Below are 20,178 nucleotides of genomic sequence, written 5' to 3'. Positions count from 1 at the left end.
ATTTTTGTTTGTAATCTATACTTCCTTTATTTGTGACAAAGTGATATACACCATTATCAAATGATCAGGATACTTTACTATAATATCTCTATGGTTAGACTTTCTTGATGCAAAATTGCCATGACAAGAATCACCCTCTTTGAATGTCATCAAACCAATTTTAATTATGTTAAAAGATTTTCTTGTAAACAGTTTTAAACAAATTTGCTTTGTTAATAAGAAAACTCTTTTTGTTGTTATAATATTCTTAATGCGTGGAACTTAGTTTGTATTGACCTTATTTAGTAACCTAGTTTTAGTTATATATATGATTTAGTTGAAATAAACAATGTTCAACATCCAATTTCAAAATGTGAATCAATCACATTTTTATAATATCTGATGATTTAATGTTGTTTCTTCATTGCTGCATTCCTCTATTGCAAAAAAACGTGTAGAATACTTCATCGTTGCTTGCCGAATAATATCTTCCAAAAATGGTAATAATTGAAAAATGATTTTTGTTTGTAAAATATTTATTTAAAGCATTATCCTTGAAGTGAACATTCATACTCATAAATATGATTTTTTTAAATAATAAACCATTATCATAGTTATTAGGATACATTAATGATTGGAAAAAATGAAATATAATATAGTTATGGTACTTTTGAACTTGTTGCGGCCGAGATCAATAAACAAGTTATCATTCTATTGGTTATATTATGTGTTTACCTCTAAAGGTATTTTGTTTTTCCAACATCCACTTTCCCAAAACACCTTTGGGAAAAAAGTCTGGTTGTGGTGAGAGGTTCTGGAGTTTAGTCTGATTTCAGAAGAGGTTTACTATATTTCATTATTAATTCAAGATTTTTTTTTCTCTTTTATGTTTCAACTTTAAACTCCTTTCGTTACTCGTTTTGATTCTGTTATTGAAAATCTATATAAGGAACATTTAGACCTTTTTAGAATGTGTTATTCTCTACCTTTTTAGTTTAAGACCAAAGCATTTAATTATTCTGAGGCTATCTATATATATTTACCTACAACAAACACAAATACCTATTTATTTCATAAAGGTATAGTTGTTGAAAACTGTTGATGAACATCTATTTAGTTAGGACCAACTTTTTGACTCTGAAGGAATGTGTAGAATTTTGTCCGAAATTTAAAGAGCCTGATTTGTTGATAAAACTAGATGGTTACCTGGCAACATTTCCTATCGGTGGGCAAGCCAAATAAATATGCAAGACTAAAGATATTTATCTTGTTCCATCTGGTCTTTTAATAATTTCAAATGTTTTTAAACTTTAAAAAATTATTATTTTAAGGCTAATTTATCATGAAACCATTGACAAAATGTCAGTTTTTAATTTAATGCTGAGTTGGTTGTTTTATTCCTTGTCTTTGTAAAACTATGTTAGAATAATAGCAAATATACTACTCCAATATGTTTTTTTTTTAAAGTTAAACTCCAAAACATTGTAGATTTTCAAAACAAAACTACAGCATAGCGAACAAACCGTATTCATTTCAAAATAGATTTAAAATAGACCTTAAAGAGTGTATGTCATTTTGTAAATTTAACTAGATTAATATAAATTTAGAATAATGAATGTATTGTCCCTTATATGAAGTTAAAACATTTGATTGATTGGTTCCTAAGAATTAAAAAATAATTGTTTTGTCTTTTATTATTTTAATATAATGTTTAATATCCTGTTGCAAGTTCATCACATACTATGACAAATGTTCTTATCTAATAATTCAATTGGTAGACATCTCCACAAGACAGGTTTTAGAAAAGAATCAGTAGGGGTACAAAACCGCTGGCATACAACAGGAAAAATCTGTCCAATCACAACTTCTTACTCCACTTTGCTATGACTACTAGTAATAATTGACCAATCATAGCTTCCGGTTTCACTGTTGCTATAGCCTGTCAGTAATTCAGTTAATTTTATCATGACTTTTTAGAAGAGAGAAAAAAAATGAAACAAGCATCAGAATGTATCTTCAGCTGCTGTAAAAGAGCCTCCGTGGGTCGACTGTCAATCATCTCCATGACAACAACTAAAGCAATAGGCTTTCAGTTGTGTCATCCTCTAAATTGAGAATGTATTGGAATTTGATTGGTCCAGAAGTTATAGTGGGTGATACTGATTTGTGATTGGTCAATGCCATAATTTTTTAGATGATAGTTGAAGTTAGCTGGAAGTGAAGTTGGTGTATAAGCAGATACTAAAAGTGTAAGCCATACTGTTTACATCTTGCCCAGCTTCAGAATGCCAATTTAAACTTGACTATTAGACCATTCTTATGGCTATGTAGCATGAATAAATAAACTTCCATAGGCCTAGAGTGACAACTGCAGAATTTTGTTTATTGCTGTTTGATGCTACTTTGACGAGTTAATATAAATGTAGAAACTTTCTAGTTTACATTTACACAATTTAAAATATTCATTATAGTACTTTTATGTTTAGGCCTCCAATAAAAACTTTCAATTTAATCAAGTTTGTTTAGGACATTAACAAATGTTATAGATGAAATGTTACGTAGTCCAAATTCTGGGCTCAATGAAATCCATTCAATAAATCAAGAAATTGCTAATTTCTAAACTTGTGTTAAAACTTATCATTGTATCAATCTTTTAAAGACTACATGCTAATTATCTGGTAAATTGATTACTTGTACAGTAACTGGAAGGGATACAATTGTGTTCTGCCCCTGGCAATATCTTAACACTTGAGTTGGTAAAAAGGTAGCTTGTTGTTATCAAGCTTGGATATTGATGAACAACTTCAAATGTCACTGTTAGCTTTGATCTCCACCAGTAATGATAAGGTTGCACCCCTCATGAATCTGGCCACGTGTGGGCCATCACTCCTGGTTTCTGATTGGCTAAAGCCGCACGAGCCTCACTGATGACATGGAGTGTATAAACATAAGGTCATCAAGACAGCTGTTATTGAAAGAGTTGTAGTAATAGATTAGCAAGTTTGCCAGGGTACCAGTGTTGGTGAAGTTTTTTTCACTTTTAAATGGGACAGCAATTCCATCTGAGAGGAGTGCATAACTTTTTTCTCCTACTTTGCTGAAAACTTTTTGAATGGGACAATTTTTCCAAGCTGAAGTTATTTTTTTTATTTCTGGCTTTGCTAAAACTTAAAACTTTTTAGTTGGTGAAACTTACTAAGATGTGGAACTGATTTCAATAGTCATCTCGACTATACACACATTTTATCCTCTCAGTTTTTTCTCTGGAGAATGCATCGTGGTATTGCAATGTAACATCGCGCTTCTTTTAAATACGGGACCAACATTTTTCCGGAGTCTACAGTGTCTTTTTTCCTTTATAAACAGGAGTCTATGAAACTATTTTTTCCAGAATTCTTTACAGTTCTTTTTCTACATTCCATTATTTTGTTCAAATCTAGCGAAGTTTTTAGAAGATTCCATAATTTCATTCCATATATTTTCATTCTGAGAAGAAAGGAAATTCAATGTTCATGACTCGTAAACGCCCACGAAAACCAACTAGTAGGAAAAACGGAGCTCCCAAGGAGAAAAAAGTGAAAAAGGACAAAAAATGTAAGTTTTAACAAAACAAAACTAGGCTTATATTATACTCAATATATACAATTATATAATTACATATTTTCTTTTTTACTATTTTTTACTTCTGAGAAACCTGGTTATTAATTTTAACATATACTGTGTTTTTGTAGAATGTCAACTCTAAATTATTAGTGAATGCCTTTAGGCCGATTTCAAGATAATTTGACAAACCGTAAACAGCAACTCTGAAGCAACTTCTTGCCGTACTTTGTATTTAAAATTAGGCCTACAAAAAAATGAATGTCTCAGTTATTACTCCCCTGTGGCATTTCTAGTGCTGTTTTCACCTTTTGGTAGAGTTTTTCTTAAATTCCCACAATTTTACGTCAAATCTATAATTGTATAAATACAGCTGTTATTTTGATGAATTGATATCAAAATGTGATGACTGTTGATTGGTAGTTGACTGTTTCGTTTGGTGTTTTTATCCTTTTTCTTAGTCTCATTTTGTAGCAACTTTCATTGTACTTTCATTGTAACATTGTGAATCATTAAATTGATATGTTTGTCATGGTCTCTGTTTTCATTATGACCAGTTTGTTTCATTTTGGTAATGTGAAGAATGTTGACAACTGCTTGTTGTTTCCTAACACTGGTACTAATATTTTTATTAAAGCTACAGTAACTTCCAATACAAGCTAGGGGAATGATGATATCATGTCATTTTTTTCTGAAGAGTATATCTTTGTATATTTTTGTTGTATTGTACATGAATAAAAGAACTTTAGAAATTCATGGTATTTTACTATCTGAAACCTAGAACATTACCGTAAATTATCAGCATGTGTGATCGCAAAAAAAGTGCCTAAGCAAATCCCTCAAATAAGTATTTGTGAAAAGTAGTTAAATTCTCTTGTTATCTGTTGTCATGCTCTTCTGTTGAAGGTTATTCTTATCTCGGTGTTTAACTTGGCTTTGATGGTTCGTTATTGCTTAATATTACGAGTCCTTTTGTGACCTTACAGAAAACTACATTTTTTCACTACTACAGTACTTGTACTTGAGTTTTTATGTATTGGAACTTTAGAGGCTCCACCACATTTTCAAAATTTCAAAATTAATTCTAAGACAAGTTATAGAAGAATGTCAACTGGATAGTATGACAAAGAAAACTTTTTATGAGTTTATAGAATGTTTAAATTACAATATTAATATTGTGATATGAACTTTACTTTAGAAGTCATTGTTAAATTGTATCAACAAATATTAAATGATTGAAATATTATTGTTTCTAATATTGTACAAGATTACATTTGACCTCTTAGATTAAGTATTGTTGCATAAACAAATTTTGTGATGTTTTTACATATGTCATTATCATCGCTAACTGTTATTTACTTAAGTTAATTCATCAAGTTGACTTTGTATATATAGTAAGTTGAAATAATATATTTTGACAAGGAAGGACGAAGATGCTGAGCGGTTTGGATGACGTCAAATCCAACAGGCAGGTAGAACAAAGACCGAGTGCACATCGTGCTTCTCACAGAGGGAGTGATTTGTACCTTCGTATTTCTTGTTTACATTTCTCTGTTTGATGAGATATAAAAACAATGGTTTGATTGGGCCACAGGAATCGTAGATGTGTGGTTAAGCGTGTGCTGTAGGACACCATGGTGGTTTAGACCTGCTCAACATCTTGATAAGAGGTTGTACCTATAAGGCAGTTTGTTTAGGTGTTTATGTAAAAAGATTTGTTATAAATCCTTTTATAATCCCCGTGGGATGGATGAAGATTAGTGTGCCATCTCTGTATCTGATAACAAGACAACTATCATTGATATTTATTCTATGTCTGTCATTTATGTTAAAGGTAAAAAGTGAAGGTGAGCGGTTTATAGATGTGACAGAATGTGTTTAGTTTTCCACTTATAAAATCGTCTCTTTTACAGCATTTCATTTTTACCTCACTCCTTCCAAATTAACTTTCCTTTAACTATCTATAATTTTCCCGAAACCAACCATGACAAATGCCAACTTTACATTTTATCAGTTGCTTTAGCAACAATATCCATCCATCATCATATTCAATAGAAATTAATTTGAACACACTTTCATTGTACCTAGTTTAAGAGGTGGCAATGTAAGTTTAATACATACTGTATATCCCAACATGAATGTGAAATGTTACTCTGCCGTACTATTTATTCTTTCAAAATCAAAACAAGCATTTCAGAGACATACCAGTAGTAGCCAAACACTTCACTCCTTCCAAATTAACTTTCCTTTAACAATCTATAATTCTTGGCGAAACCAACCATGAGAAATGCCAACTTTACATTTTATCAGTTACTTTTGCAACAAGACTGCTTTGTCTTTTTTGTCGCTTCCAAATTAACTTACGATTGTTTTACTCGAAAACCACCTGCCAAACAAGTATAGCTTTTTACCCAAATATGACCAAAGTATAGAAATAAATAGCATTCATTAAATAGCCTGAAATTTAATTTATCTGTATAAGAATTTACAGATTTTCTTGAAATTATTGTTGCTTTTGGTATCCAATTAGTTCAAACTTCTTGCACGCATTGATTTTGATAGTTTTACAAACCATTCAATTGTCTAATTTGATACTGGTGACTTTAAAATGTTGCCTAGTTGTACACTTTGTTTCTTTGATTGTTCTAATGTTGTGACCTTCCCAATACCGGACTATTATTTATTTGACTATAATTTATATCTGAAATCTTGAAACCTTTCCTTAGCAATGTATTCAGTTTCTATAGTTGACTTAAAATGTAATATTAATTGACCATTTAGTAGAATCATAACTAACTAGTTAGTTAGCAAGGTAATTATATAAATTTATTAGCAACATAATGTGTGGCTTGGTGTCGTAATATAATACTTTATAGCAATGTCAAGAATTGGTAAAACTATATCTTATTTCAATGGTACTACATCCATAGTACTCTATGTGGTATTATGTCATAATTTAAAATGCTATATAAATTAGCCTATTATAGTTTATCCTAAACTCCTAATTGCAATTATTATAATTGTCTTACTTCATTAATGATTAATATTGGTTAATAATGCATTGAAATTGAATACAAAAATAATAACCTTTTAGCTGAAATTACAAACACTACAAAATGAGTGGGCTCTGATTAAATCATTTCCCTGATTTGCAGCAGAGTTATTGGCATAACATTGTAGAATAGCATTTAAATTAGTAGAGAAAATCCAATTTGGATGACAAGCCGTTGACGGAGACCAACAGGCTTGGCTGGTATTACTAGAGGGTGGTAGTTCAGAAATACGAAGACCTAACCATCAGGTGTAAATGCCAGCTACCAACTGTCAAAATCAGGAAAGGATCTGTTAACAGAGGAATGTGGCTTTATTGTAAACAAGAATACCTAAAAATTGTCTGCTAGATGGCTGTTATATTTACTTGACATTCAACCTTCTTCGTAAAGAAAAATATGCTTAAGATTGTCTGTCAGATGGCTGTTGCATTTTAATTTTAGAATTCCTCTTTGAAAACAATAATTATAGCAAAAAATGTCCGCTAAATAAGTTGTTTCATTTTTTGAAAGCCTGTCAACCACATTGCCACTTCTAAATTTGATTTGATTTTCATTAGATATTTCTTTTGTGGTAGAAGCATTACTTTGTTTTAAAAATAGGAAAAGTAGTCTAGAAAGTCTACTAATTAGCTGTTCTTCTACAAAACCAACAAACTACAGACAGACAATTTTCCAGATGTGTCCTTGAATTTACCTATGTATATAGGTATTCTATCAAGCAATCTCCAAAATTTAATTTAACACGTAGAAGAGGAATTAAACAGTCCCTTTCATATCAAATCAGTTAGCGCATCTTCCGAGTTTCTATGGTAACTAAACAGATGTGCAGTTTTGTCGGCGAATGGTTTGTTGGGATGATTTTTGTGAGGTTCATTAAATTAGCATTAGCATCAGGTGGTTATATCTCAGGTAGATTGTTTTTCGCTGATCTTGTCATATCTCATACATGATGTTTTTCAGGACATCTTTGATTGAATTAGTCAGCTGCTGAATGGTCCACAGTGACTGGGGTTAAAATATTCATCTAAGGTCGTTTAAATATGGGCTAAAGGAGCATTATTAGTTAAGTTCAAATCATCAAGTAAATTCGCTAAACATCATTAATTAAAATCATAAATAACAAGAACATTTTAGGATGTTTATGCATGGATGAATGTGTTTGTTTTGACAATATTTCTTTAAATGTTAACATCCTCCACTCATGCCTTCATTCTCATTAGTCGTAATTTATCGTTACCTTTTTTGACTTTAATTGACTTGTAATATAATGCTGTAATATTTCTATATGATTACTCAAGTTTGTACTTGATTAGCTAACTAACTTAATCAAGTTAAATGACTTTTTTTCCACCAATCTTACACTAAATTAAGTTTTGTTTTTAATTTGGAACACTAATTATAGCAGATCACAAGTCAAGCTGGCCTTTATCCCATTTTAATTAGATAAAAATGGTCAGTCTTGAAAAGACTTTGAAAACAAATTTGTTGGAATTTTTTATTTGGTTATACTCACTTTACTTTAATCAGACACCATTGGTTTCTTCTGGAATATTAACGAAAAAAATGGCATTGAATGAATATGTTATCCTTGTCCTTCAGATGTGATCTTAAGCTGTTGTAAACAATATACAAATTAATGCTAATAATATACAAGTTTAATTTTTTTGTTAGCTATCTGTACCTGTTATTACCATGACATACTGTATAATTAACCCATGTATGTTGTTTTGTCTGAAAATAAAGGTATACATATTTTTAACCTAACCTGTTAAATATACCCTAAAAAGGAAACCACTGTATGCTGATGGCTAAAACATAACAAATATCCTACCAATGGTTGTTATTTTTTGTCTAAATTATCTAAAGAGTTAATACCAAAAAAGTATCATTACACCTTGTGTTTAATATGATAATTGCAATCTGTTCAAAAGGTGCACTGCATTAGATTCAACTTGGGAATAATTTGAACCCAAATAACAAGTATGTTTTGGCTTTCAGGCTGTGAATTTGTCCTTCTAGTTCTAATTTTGTAGGCTTCCAACTGAGTTGAGCATTATAATTTAGTTTATTTTACCAAAACTTATATTCCCATTGGAAGATACTATTAGAAAATGTGAAAACAATAAGTTTGTTCCACCGGAAGAATTGTACCACTTTCTGCAATTTTATCCCTGATAATACTCTCAAAACCTTTTTAAAAAAAGGTTTGGCCTGCCTCGTGCTTGTCGTGTGCCTGTGACATCTCTCTTGAAGACCCTGTCGTACACTATCATGACCCTTGCTAAATCTATTTATCATAATCCAACTTATAATGTGTGTAGGAATTTCAAATCGGCCCACGCTTATCGGCTGCCTGTCAAGCTATGGGCTCATCAATCAAATCAATCCCCAACAGCTCTTATATCTGATGATGACACTCAATAAGGGACCATATCAGAACAATATACATGCAGTCTTTTACTGCAGTAATTGCTGTAACTTCAGGAAATTGGTTTATTTAAACCAATATATTAGCAATATTAGCAAATCCTTCTAATGTAATTCTTCATTGTAAATAAACTGGACAGGTTGTGTCAAAAGAAGACCTGCTCAAGCAGACACTGCCTATTTATATTTCAAGGAAAATACAGAGTGTAATATACTCACCAACCTTATTTCATTTTATTTGTTATTTTAAACAATATTTATTTCAAGAAATCTGCAGTAACTGCAGAAGTGTATATTTGACACAATCCCTAAGACATTGTCATTACTAAATAACACATTGCTTTACAGGTGTGTCTACCACCAGATTGATAGGTCAGAGGTTAATCTTTAACCAGTGGTAGTATTTTAGGTCGAAGGTTAAGCCGGACCTGAAGGAGTGGAATGAACTGATTGTTCGCACATTATTACTCCAATGACTTTTCACAGGTTATTACAAGCAGCCGGTGAATTCAGATTTAAAACACATCTAAAAGATTTACTTTTGACAAGTAACCACGAGTTACTAGTTACCCGTACTTAGAATTTTACTAAATTTTCCAGGATAAACAAAAATTCCTAAATTTGGACTGAATAGTAGCATTCCTCATACTATATAACCTTAAATATTTTCAACTTAGAAAGAAGAAGTAGAAGATTTATTTAATGGCCAAACAATTTTGATTTTCGAAAAAAAGAAGAATAATTAAATACATTAATAATTAATATAAAAATTGAAATATTGATTAACATTTTTTCTTACAACCGGGATAAATGAATTTTTAATGGTTTAATTCTCTATTGGTCAGTCTGTCGGTCTAAAATAATGTACTTTTTATGTCTGTATGCAAACATCTGTCCAGAATAAGTAGTTTCCCCTAATTTGGCATCTTGACTACACATGCGGGAATAGCATTTTATGAATGATTGATGATGAGGTAGGGATTTGTTAAAACTACTGTGTTGAAAAATTTAGTTTTTATTTGTTTCCGTCTCTCTGAATGGGTGGTATTTTATTGGTACTAATGTTTGCTGTTACATTTACCAATGGTTACCATTTACTTTATATTTATAGTTCATAGTTTGAACCCCGGTTAGCGACAAGGACGTATACATTTTGATTTGGGTCCAGCATAGACTTCCACTTCTCTTCAGTTCTTCACTTGTTTCTAGCACTTCATGACTTCTGTTTTTAGCACCCTACAAATTTAAAACCATTTACCATTTAGATAAGAGTAGTTAAATATGACTTTAACATGCCGACCCAGATCCAGCAATTAAGGTGACCAAATTATTTTTTAAAGATTGTTCAGAGACCTTAAAGTCAAGATTGTTCAGAGACCTTAAAGTCAGTCTGTAATTCATAAAAAAATATGTAAATAATTAACACTCTCCAAAACATATTGTAAATTATACATATTTTTATATTATTTACTATTTTTGAGTGACTGCAACATTATTTTGAAAAATCAAATTGAATTATTGTTTACAACCATTTAAATAGGTCTAGTGTCACTTACAAATTCCCTTCTTACTACCTGTTTGTAGATTTATTGTGTCCTGCCAAACCTCCAATGTTATTTCTATTTCAATTTAATTTTCAATTCATCAAAATTAAAAGGTCTGGAAATATTCCAAAACAATATAACACCCCAGAGAGGGCCTATTCACCACTCAAAAGCGACAATTGTAAATATAAAACAATACATCATATTAAATTTCCAGCTGGTGACAGAGGGGCATTTTTGTACCCCTTTGGTACCAATATTACCTTGCCTAATTATTGTATGTCCTTGTCTGGTGTTGTGGCTACTTTACTTCTGTGAAAAGTATTTAAACTTAAATGTAAATGGTTTTACACTAGTTCACCTTGGAAACAAATGTGCAACCTGTTAAATTTAAACTTCAAAATTAAGACCTCATCATTAATGTGCTCATCCTCCATAACCAGTGCTGAACTAATGCCTTCCTTCATCCCGGAACGTTTTCAATTTAACAATCACGGAAAGTTTGTTTTCCCTCTTATATTTGTTTTGCTATGAACCAACCTTCGTTGTTCTAAAGTGTGCCATCTTTATCAGGTGTTTAAGCAAATAAATAATTAGAGCATTGGATGGACTTGCTTAAGGTGTGAAGAACAAATGTACTGCAGTAAAAGTAGGTGGTGATAGACTTTGGTTTGTTGTATACCGTTATTCATTTGTCACTGTTTCTTCAAGATATAGATACCACTATTCCTTTAAGAAACTGATGTCATTATTTACTCAAGATTTTTTTATACTTGTTATTTACATCACTGATCCTTTAATAAATCCTTTGTATAAATAAAAATGTTGATATATTTATCACTGAATGTGAGAAAAATTTTGTGAAATCATCAGCTGGCCCAAAATCATCAGCAGGCCGAAAATCATCAGCTGGCCCAAAATCATCAGCTGGCCCAAAATCATCAGCTGGCCCAAAATCATCAGCTGGCCCAAAATCATCAGCTGGCCCAAAATCATCAGCTGGCCCAAAATTCCAATGTTGAATTTCAACAAAATCAGTTTCTTGAAATCTCTACAGTTTGTTTAACAATTCACATAATTAATGTGATTTACTGGGATTGTTTAACTAAAATCAAGGATCTTTTCAACAGTTTACCTAACAATTAACATAACAAAGTGATTTACTAGAAAAACTTAAATAAATTCACTAATTGAATGAAATATCAAGGATAGCCATTTGGCCTTTCTACCAATAACCAATTTCAGTGTCTATTAAACTTTTTTATTTGAAATTTTGAAGAATATCCAAGGATAATCATGCAATTCTATTAGGCACATTTTCCACTATTAGTAAGCTTGGTTCCCACTAGAGATGCAAAACAAGGATGTAATGCAATGGATTATTTGAACTGTTGCTTGTCATTGGTCAACACGTTTACATTGCATTTACATCCTTGCGTTGCATCCTAGTGGGAACCAAGCTTTAGCACACTCACCTGGCACACGACCGGAATAAATGGCACAAAATAGTGGAACGTGCTATAACAACGATGAAGCGTATTGAAATATTAGTAATAGAATACCCTGTAATAAAATTTCAAATACTCTTAAAATACAAAGATTACTGTTTCCATTTCCTGTTAATGAACAACTTCATTGTTCAGAGGCGTGCAAATCCAGAATTTAGGTGATGTACCACATGGCACAAAGCAATACATAATAGAACCTTTTTATAATTTATTCAACCCGTCTTTTTTCACCAATTAACAGAATGTGTTAGGATGTTTGGGTTTATGGTGTCAATGTGCCCTCTGGGAATTGACCATTAGAGTGGCCTGATGGTCACTTTTACCTAACAGGTGTTGGTTAACACATTTCATTACTTTAATTCACTTTGGCTTGTTTTGACTTGAAAGATTGGATTTAACTCTCCAGTTAATTGAGTTGTGGAGACATTTCAGTAATGATGTTTTGATAATGATTTCTTTTCTCAAATTCAGTGGTCCAAGCGAGTCTGTGGTATTATAAAGCACAATGGTTTTTCGGTTGTGCTTGCTTGCTAATCTCAAATTACTAGGTTCAAATCCTGTCTATATTCAGATATATCATCTCAAAGATAACAGTGCTATCTAACCTTACCCAATAAATATTTTCTATGAGTATGACAAGCTTTTCAAACAGGTTTTTTTTATGATGATGTACTGTATTAATTATGATAGTGGAGGGGATATTTCAGTACTTTAAAGTCTGAGATACCAATGTTAATTAGCCTGAAACAGACACCTAATAATAGAGTTTGAATCATACATTCTTAAGGTGTTGATCAGAAGGAAAACTAATTGTTGTCAATTATTAATGAGCTGCTTATACATGTGCATCAGGAATGTAATCCTATTATTATACCATTAAGTATCGATACTTTAGTGAAGGCACCTATTTTTGTTGGGAAGTGTTATCATCAGATTTCAAGTTTATATTTTGAAATGTTGCTATTAAAAATTATGATGTTATTTTTAAGTCATTGAGAGTATAGGTTCACAAAGCAGTTCGTCACAATTTAGTGGCGCAATACTTTAGTGCTTTCCTTGTCATTCTTTGGTTTGGGTTCAATTTAGATGAAAGGTTTCTTAGAAAAATCATAAACCAACGTTTTGCAAGTTAATATCAACCCACTCATCGTCTAGAAATTACTTACTACAAACAAAATGTCCCAAATTGGTTGGCTATTGTTTTTAACAACCTAAATCAGGGTCCTTTTTTATGTCTTAATAATAGTAATGAAAGACAACATGAAATGTAATGTAAACTGGTGGGCATATTGAATTACTAATTAGTTTTACTAATTAAAACATTCTGTAGTAGAATAGCAATGTAAGAGAAACAAACGCGAGCAATCTTGAATGTATCTCATTATGAGGGGGTATAAAAACACGATATCTTACAACGCCAGCACGTAAAAATTCCAAATATGAGTGAAAGTGCTTAACTGATATTATGTATACTAGAATCCATTAAGTTTCCTAGGTCACCATGACAACGGGAGACAAAATGTCAGAAGGTTGTACTTGTTGCTAAGGACAAGATAGTTAGCCTGGTGACGTAAAGCACCTCCTGTGGTGAGGTGTTGTCTTTTGGCACACTTCGTTGATAGCCTATCATAGTCTATTTAGATCACAGAATGGCTTTTTTTGTGATTATCATATTACAACACTGAGTGTATAGAAAGCTTTATGTTATAATGGAATTTATTAGTTTGTAAATAATAAATAATAATAATAAATTCATAGAAGCAGAATCATTGATAAAGATTAAACAACTTAAATAATCAGGATAATTTTGTGTGCGGGAGTAATTATTGGTCAGATTACTTCCAAATTTGTTTTGTAGGTGTTTACCGATTATATTATGTAACACAGTACGGACAAACATCTGACCAATTAATAATGTAATTAATAAAAAAATGTAATTTTGGATTGCTGAAGGAGCAATCCCTGCTTTTAACCTATCAAGTCTATACCTTTCCAAATAATGTTGACAACCAAAAGTATGTATTGCCTGGAAAATGGTTCTTGCAAGATAGTTTTTATTGGAAAAGATTCAAAATTGTCTTAAAAGATCTGGAAAATTGTTCAATGTGAAAGAAAAAAATGATTAAAAGTTCTAATAAAAAAAGAAGTTTAGAATGGGACATAAACTAATGTTAAACATAGCATTGGTAGAAGTTTCTTGTGAATGAACCTGGAGACGTGAATGTGGAAATGGAATGCTAAATAGGTCAATCACCAAAGTCACACGTGACACCAGACCTCAACTTACACAAGTTGCTAGTAATTGTCACTTTCATCAAGATGGTACTAGCTAAAGTGAAACACTGCCACAGATTTTGTTAAGTAAACTTTTAGGACAAAGAGATGAATAATCCTATTTTAAGAAACACCACCTTGTACCACTCTAATATGGTAATAATTTTCACACTGATTTTGATAGTAACACAGATATAAACTTTGCATATATCGGAAACAAATTTGGTTGGTATTACTCCTTTTATGTGCACTTTAGGCCTATAGTGAGTAGAAGATCTTTGACAATAAGAACAACCAAGCTACAGATAATATAATAAAAAATAGGTTGAAGAAATAAAACAGAAATATAAACAAAAATTCATCAATTATTAAAGACATTATTTAGATTGAGATATTGCTATTTAAAGTTAGTTTCAGTTTTTCCTCACTTAGACTTGCTAATGGACAGTGTCACAGGTGAAAAAATGAGCATTAACCTAAGAACACAACTGACCATTTAACTTAGTAAGATATACTTCATGATAACTGACCAACAGTGTATGTCTATGCAACAGTAACTGACCGGCTTTCACTTTAACCTAGCCTAGGGTATAGTAACAGATAACACATTGATGATTTTTAATCCGACAAACAGCGACCACCAACAGTTCTTTATCAGGACTAGGGATGTACGTGGTGGGGGTTACGCCTCTAGGTGTATGCGATCTAAAGTGTTAGCATCGTGTATGTTGGTGTCTGGTTGCAAACGAGTCAATTTTGATGCTGCCATAGTTGTTGTGTTTTCATCGACGCTTGCTGATTTGCTTTTCATTCTGCACCTGTTTCTGTGTATGAATGAGGCAAGAACATTTCTTTTTTAAACTTTAAAGATCTGCTGTCTATTAACAACACTTTCTTTTATGATAAACTACTACTTTTTATTTACTGTAAATAGAAAATATCTACAAACAAATTAATACAATGCTATTTTTTATCCAATGTATAGAATTAGAATGTTTGAAATGTTTATTTTGGCATTGTTATCCCTAACATATTATTAGCGTTTGGGTTGCTTTTGAGATTTTGTATTTAAATATTATTATATAATTTTTTTCCGTATGACTGCTATACTATTACCTATAAATTAAGTCCACATTCCTTTTTTTTTGAAGAATTTGTCATTAGAAAACTGCTCCTTGTTTATTGAGTAATGTACAACTCTACAGGAGAGTTTCCTCTGTTTTGTTTGTATACCATCAGTAGTAGACCTAATAATAACTTTCCAAACAGAAAAACTTGATCACTTTACCTACATCATGCCTTTAGTGCTTTTGCGAAACAACAACCTTTAAAGTGTTGATTAATTCACTTACAAAAAATAACACCGAATCATGAACCACAATCCGAGCCATTTCCAATTAATATTGCTGTAGCATTTTCATCTGACCTTTCTCTCTTCCAGTCCCTGGTCTAAAGGACCTCCATCAGCAAACTTTTTAATTTGATACGGTGATAGTTGTGAAAACACGAACAGTGGTAGAGGGGATACACTTAAAAACAGATGTAAGGGGGAACTGATTGACTTGTGTATATAGTAACCATGGAAACCTTTGGTGTTGCTGAACAGCTGACTGTCTTATATAATAACTACACTTTAACTCCATAATTATTATTTAAAAAATTGTTTTAAATGTGAAATTTCTGCTAAAAAAGTAAGAACAAGCTGAGGCTAAAACAACACTGAATAATATCCCATCCCTTCACTGTCTGGAAGTCTTTAGTTTGTACAATATAAAAAATAAAAACTAGGCCTGCAGAAAAATGTACTATTGGTATGTATATAAACAATGGGGACATCCTCTATTATGTTGTGTTTATGGGAACAGAGGATGTGTCCACTATTATACTATGTTTATAGACAACAGTGATAGGCTCCACAGTATGCTCTGTTTATAGGTAACAGAGGTAGGATCAACTAACAATGATAACAAGGCAGGAATTTAGTGCACCTCTCGGCACGTGCCTCTACCCATATCACCTAAACATAATAACAACCAGCTGGTTTGGTTTCCATGCGCCTCAAAATAAAAGATGATAAAAACTTGATTGGTGGTGTGGAGGAATGTCAGTCTCGTGCAGGAATATAAATTGCTTGTTCTGGACTTCAAAATAAAAGAGTGTATGGAGGTATGCAGGCTTGTGCGCAACATGGTACATCCTGATTGGTGGATGGGGATGTACAAACCTCTGTGGGCTACTTAATGTACCTTTGTGGCCTGCTTATGACCCAAGCTTCCTAGCTGGATTATTTGTAGATGATGGGGTAACCTAAACTTGTAATATAATGATCAATTTATAAACCACAGTGGTTAAAGGTACAAATAGTTTATTTTTATATTACAATCTACATTTTGTAGATTCTAATTTAATTCAATCTAAGTATTGAAAGAATAAATAGTGAGTGGCTGTTGCAGTGTTTTGTTGCAGTGTTTTGTCTAATTTATTGTTTTTTTTAATACAAAATATGGTTTTTTAATCCTATAATTACACTTACCTAAAATTTAGTTAAATTATTAAAGAATATTTTATGGTGGTCCAATCAGAATACTCGTTGAGCACGGCTTTTAGCCCGCTGTGCTTACTCCAGTAGTGTGTGACAGATGCACTGTGTTTATACAGACATTTAGATTGGTCCCACCCGCTGGGCTAGCGTAGTCTGAACCCTTGTCGGGTGAAATGATATATAGGTCCATGCAGGCAGGCTATTTGGATTGGGCAACCACCTCCGTAGTTTAGCTCATTTTCTGACCCTTCTTGTTTGAGGTGAATAGTGTTTCAACAACTTGCAGGAGATGCCCCTAGAATTTTCTATAGATTATAAGTTTTTTATTAATGCAATGTTTTAGTTTAAACTGAGTTCTATAGGAAACAGATGTAGATGTAGTTGGTGGGATCATTTAAATTTCTAGCAGTTTTCTTCAGCCTTCTTGGCTCCCACTCATTTCACTCTAGCACCCACCCTAAGAGGCTTTTTGGTAGCTCCCTGTAAGATTCTCTCTCATTCTGAATTGCACCTTATAGTTCATAACACACAATCACTGCATCCTCGCAATCCATAGCCATTTATCTTTAGGTGGTTGTTAGAATATTCTATTCTTAGTGTTTAGTCTGGCCAGGATAAAGACAATTTTAGATGAATGTTAATTTTCTTTTTCAAAATATGTCAACTTTGTCGAGATGTTAAAAAGAAAGTGACATAATACAATAGGAGCACATGACCAATGTGCGTAAATTGTGCTGATCTTTAATTGGTCGATTGTGATCATGACGCACTCATAAAGTGAGTTTGACTTGACTTGAGGAAATGTGATGTAAGCATGGTAGATAAGGTGATTGTTGAGTCATTCTAAATTTGTAGACCGGATAGTATTAATTGTATGGGTTGTCTGAAGTGTGGGTTCATTTTATTAGTACTAAAAGTATGTCAATGGGTTCCTATACCTGTTCCAAGGAATTAAGAACGAAAAGGACAGGGAAATAGAAGTATAAATGCTGGAGAATTTTGATGAAATCTGAACATTTCAAATAAAATTGCTGTGGTATAGCCTCTGAAGTACAATAGAACCTTAAATAAGGGTCCCTTCATTATGGTGTCACCTGAGTAAGTGTTTTAATGTTAAAACAAATTGTCTCTCATTCATTTCACATGAAAGTGTCCTCTTAATATGATTGTCCCAAAGAAGAGATTCATAATCTTCTCTTTTTCCTACCATACTCTTTGTGCAGTTTTGATTTAACCATCATGGTTTGTTTATCTTAAATAATTGGGAAAAAATTACTGTATCATCTGGCAACAGATGTGAGATAAAGGTGGACGTACTCTTGTTTAGATTCTCTTAGGTGATGCAGAAAGTGGCAGCAATTTCCTTGCCCTAGGCATCCCTGCCAAATTGCACATTTCAATAAATCTTGTGTATCTTGTCAGGAGTGGAATAGGTGTCTTTTTGAAATTATGAATAAAATAAAAAATGTATGGTTATAAAACTCTACTGACATTTGGTAAATCTTAAAATGAAAAGAAAAACAAGGATAATGAAAAGAAAAACAAGGATAATCAAAGTTTAATTATTGCAGACTAATCTCTGCTCCTATTTTTCAAAATCAGATAAGATAATAAATAATTTAGATAAACAGATTTTCAGTTTAAATGGTAAGGATCTTATCTAGTTATACTGAAATTGTTTGATGACAATTGAAGAAATATTTAAAATCTATTAGCTGAAGAATTGCTTAAGACGGAAGTAAGGCTTGTACGTCAATACAGGATATGATGTTTTAGACACAAATTGTGCGATCAACCACGACGTTCTGACTAACTTTTTGTTTCTGGAAAAACGGATCTTCCTCAACACAATGGTGACAGCTCATTATTTATGTTATTCTACTTTATGTATTCTAATATAAAGGATTTGTTTTTTGTTGTTAATGGAATTAGCATTTCTAAGGAGATAAATTTGTGGAAGATTTTTTAGATGAATATGATAATTGGTAACCACGATGTGGATTATGCATCTAGAGGTCAGTGGTCCGAATCCTTCTCTAATCTATTTTGTTTAGTTGACTTATGTTTGTGGAATCTTAATGATGTAGTGTTTATGGTGATGTTTACTATACAGACTATACTCTATTGTTTACAAGAGGAAGGTTTAAGATACCATGTACTGATTCACACTAAGAGATTTCAGTTTCTAATATTTAGAGTTCTAAAATGTTAATATCTAGAAAGCTGATTTAAAAACAAATATTCAAAACAATTTAACCTGAACCTCAGACTATGTTTTATTGCTTAAATGAGTATACATTTTTTTAAACTTGCGTATCATATTAGATATCCAATGATGGCCAATTATAGTTTTTATTCCGATTTCGTAAAAAAATGAAACCGATTAGCGTGGATAATTAAGAACAGTAATACTGCCAAACGGTATTTTTTCTCACGATTATTACATTAACGACAAAAGATTGTTGTTGGTTTTACCCGCTTGTCGTCAGTTTTTATGCGTCGTTGCTGCAGGGCCAAAGGTTACCAATGTCGAGCCACCATCTAAGCATACAAGCCAGACGATAATAACGTTAGCATGTAATCGAGCTGATTGGGCCATTGGCGCCCCACTGACATATCCAGGGATAGGCTTACTTTGCGGCCTAGAATGACTTACAGTTACTACTACTTTAATCATTCAATTTTTGATACTGATTTTTTTTTCTACTTTGACTTTGTTCTTGGTGCTTTCATTAAATGATTATCTTTGTTTTCTTTACAGTCCTGGCATTACGACTTAAATTAAGGAGGCCTAGAGAAGAGTTGGTCAGTCAGGGAATTATGCCTCGTAAGTATATTTTATTATTTAATATTAAAAATTGAATTATGATTCTGCATAATATTTCTCATTAATCCTGGCTAGTTTCACTTTAAGGGAATGTTAAAATATTTATTAAATGAATATTTTACTGCAGCAAGCAGATATTTATCAGTGCTAGAATAATTAAAAGAAATATTATACTACTGTACACCAATTTCAGGATCTATTACAAAATATATTACTATACATCCGTTTATAATGTTCCTTAGCAATATTATATAAGTATCTAATAATATAATTATAGTTGCATATCATTAAAAAAAAAAGGTCAAAGGTGATCAGCTGTTGAGTGTATGAAGGTTAAATGTAATATCACTTGTGTATGACATCCCTATAATTTATATTAATTCAACAGTTGTCATCTTGATTAGTAATATAAATAACTCTTCTA

The 20,178-nt window shown here is 32.0% G+C and overlaps 1 protein-coding gene across 6 annotated transcripts in view; it reads left to right on the top strand.

Annotated features, from left to right (window-relative positions):
• LOC144841130 (uncharacterized) overlaps positions 1-20,178 on the top strand; it is a 71,021-nt gene that overhangs the window by 35,983 nt on the left and 14,860 nt on the right. For 4 of the 6 annotated variants that reach the window (XM_078697324.1, XM_078697320.1, XM_078697319.1 and 1 more), the window contains one exon: positions 19,689-19,754. In XM_078697324.1, coding sequence (XP_078553450.1) covers positions 19,748-19,754 — 7 coding nt within the window. In that variant the 5' untranslated portion in view covers positions 19,689-19,747. Of the gene's footprint in view, positions 1-2,613; positions 3,574-18,710; positions 18,943-19,688; positions 19,755-20,178 lie in introns of those variants that run through there. The other 2 variants (XM_078697321.1, XM_078697322.1) reach the window with 2 other exon arrangements.

This window comes from Antedon bifida, chromosome 4 (genome assembly GCF_963402885.1).
Source record: "Antedon bifida chromosome 4, ecAntBifi1.1, whole genome shotgun sequence".
Classification (NCBI taxonomy): Eukaryota; Metazoa; Echinodermata; class Crinoidea; order Comatulida; family Antedonidae; genus Antedon; species Antedon bifida.
The sequence above is the reverse complement of the archived record's forward strand: the minus strand, read 5'-3'. Positions and strand labels throughout refer to the sequence as shown.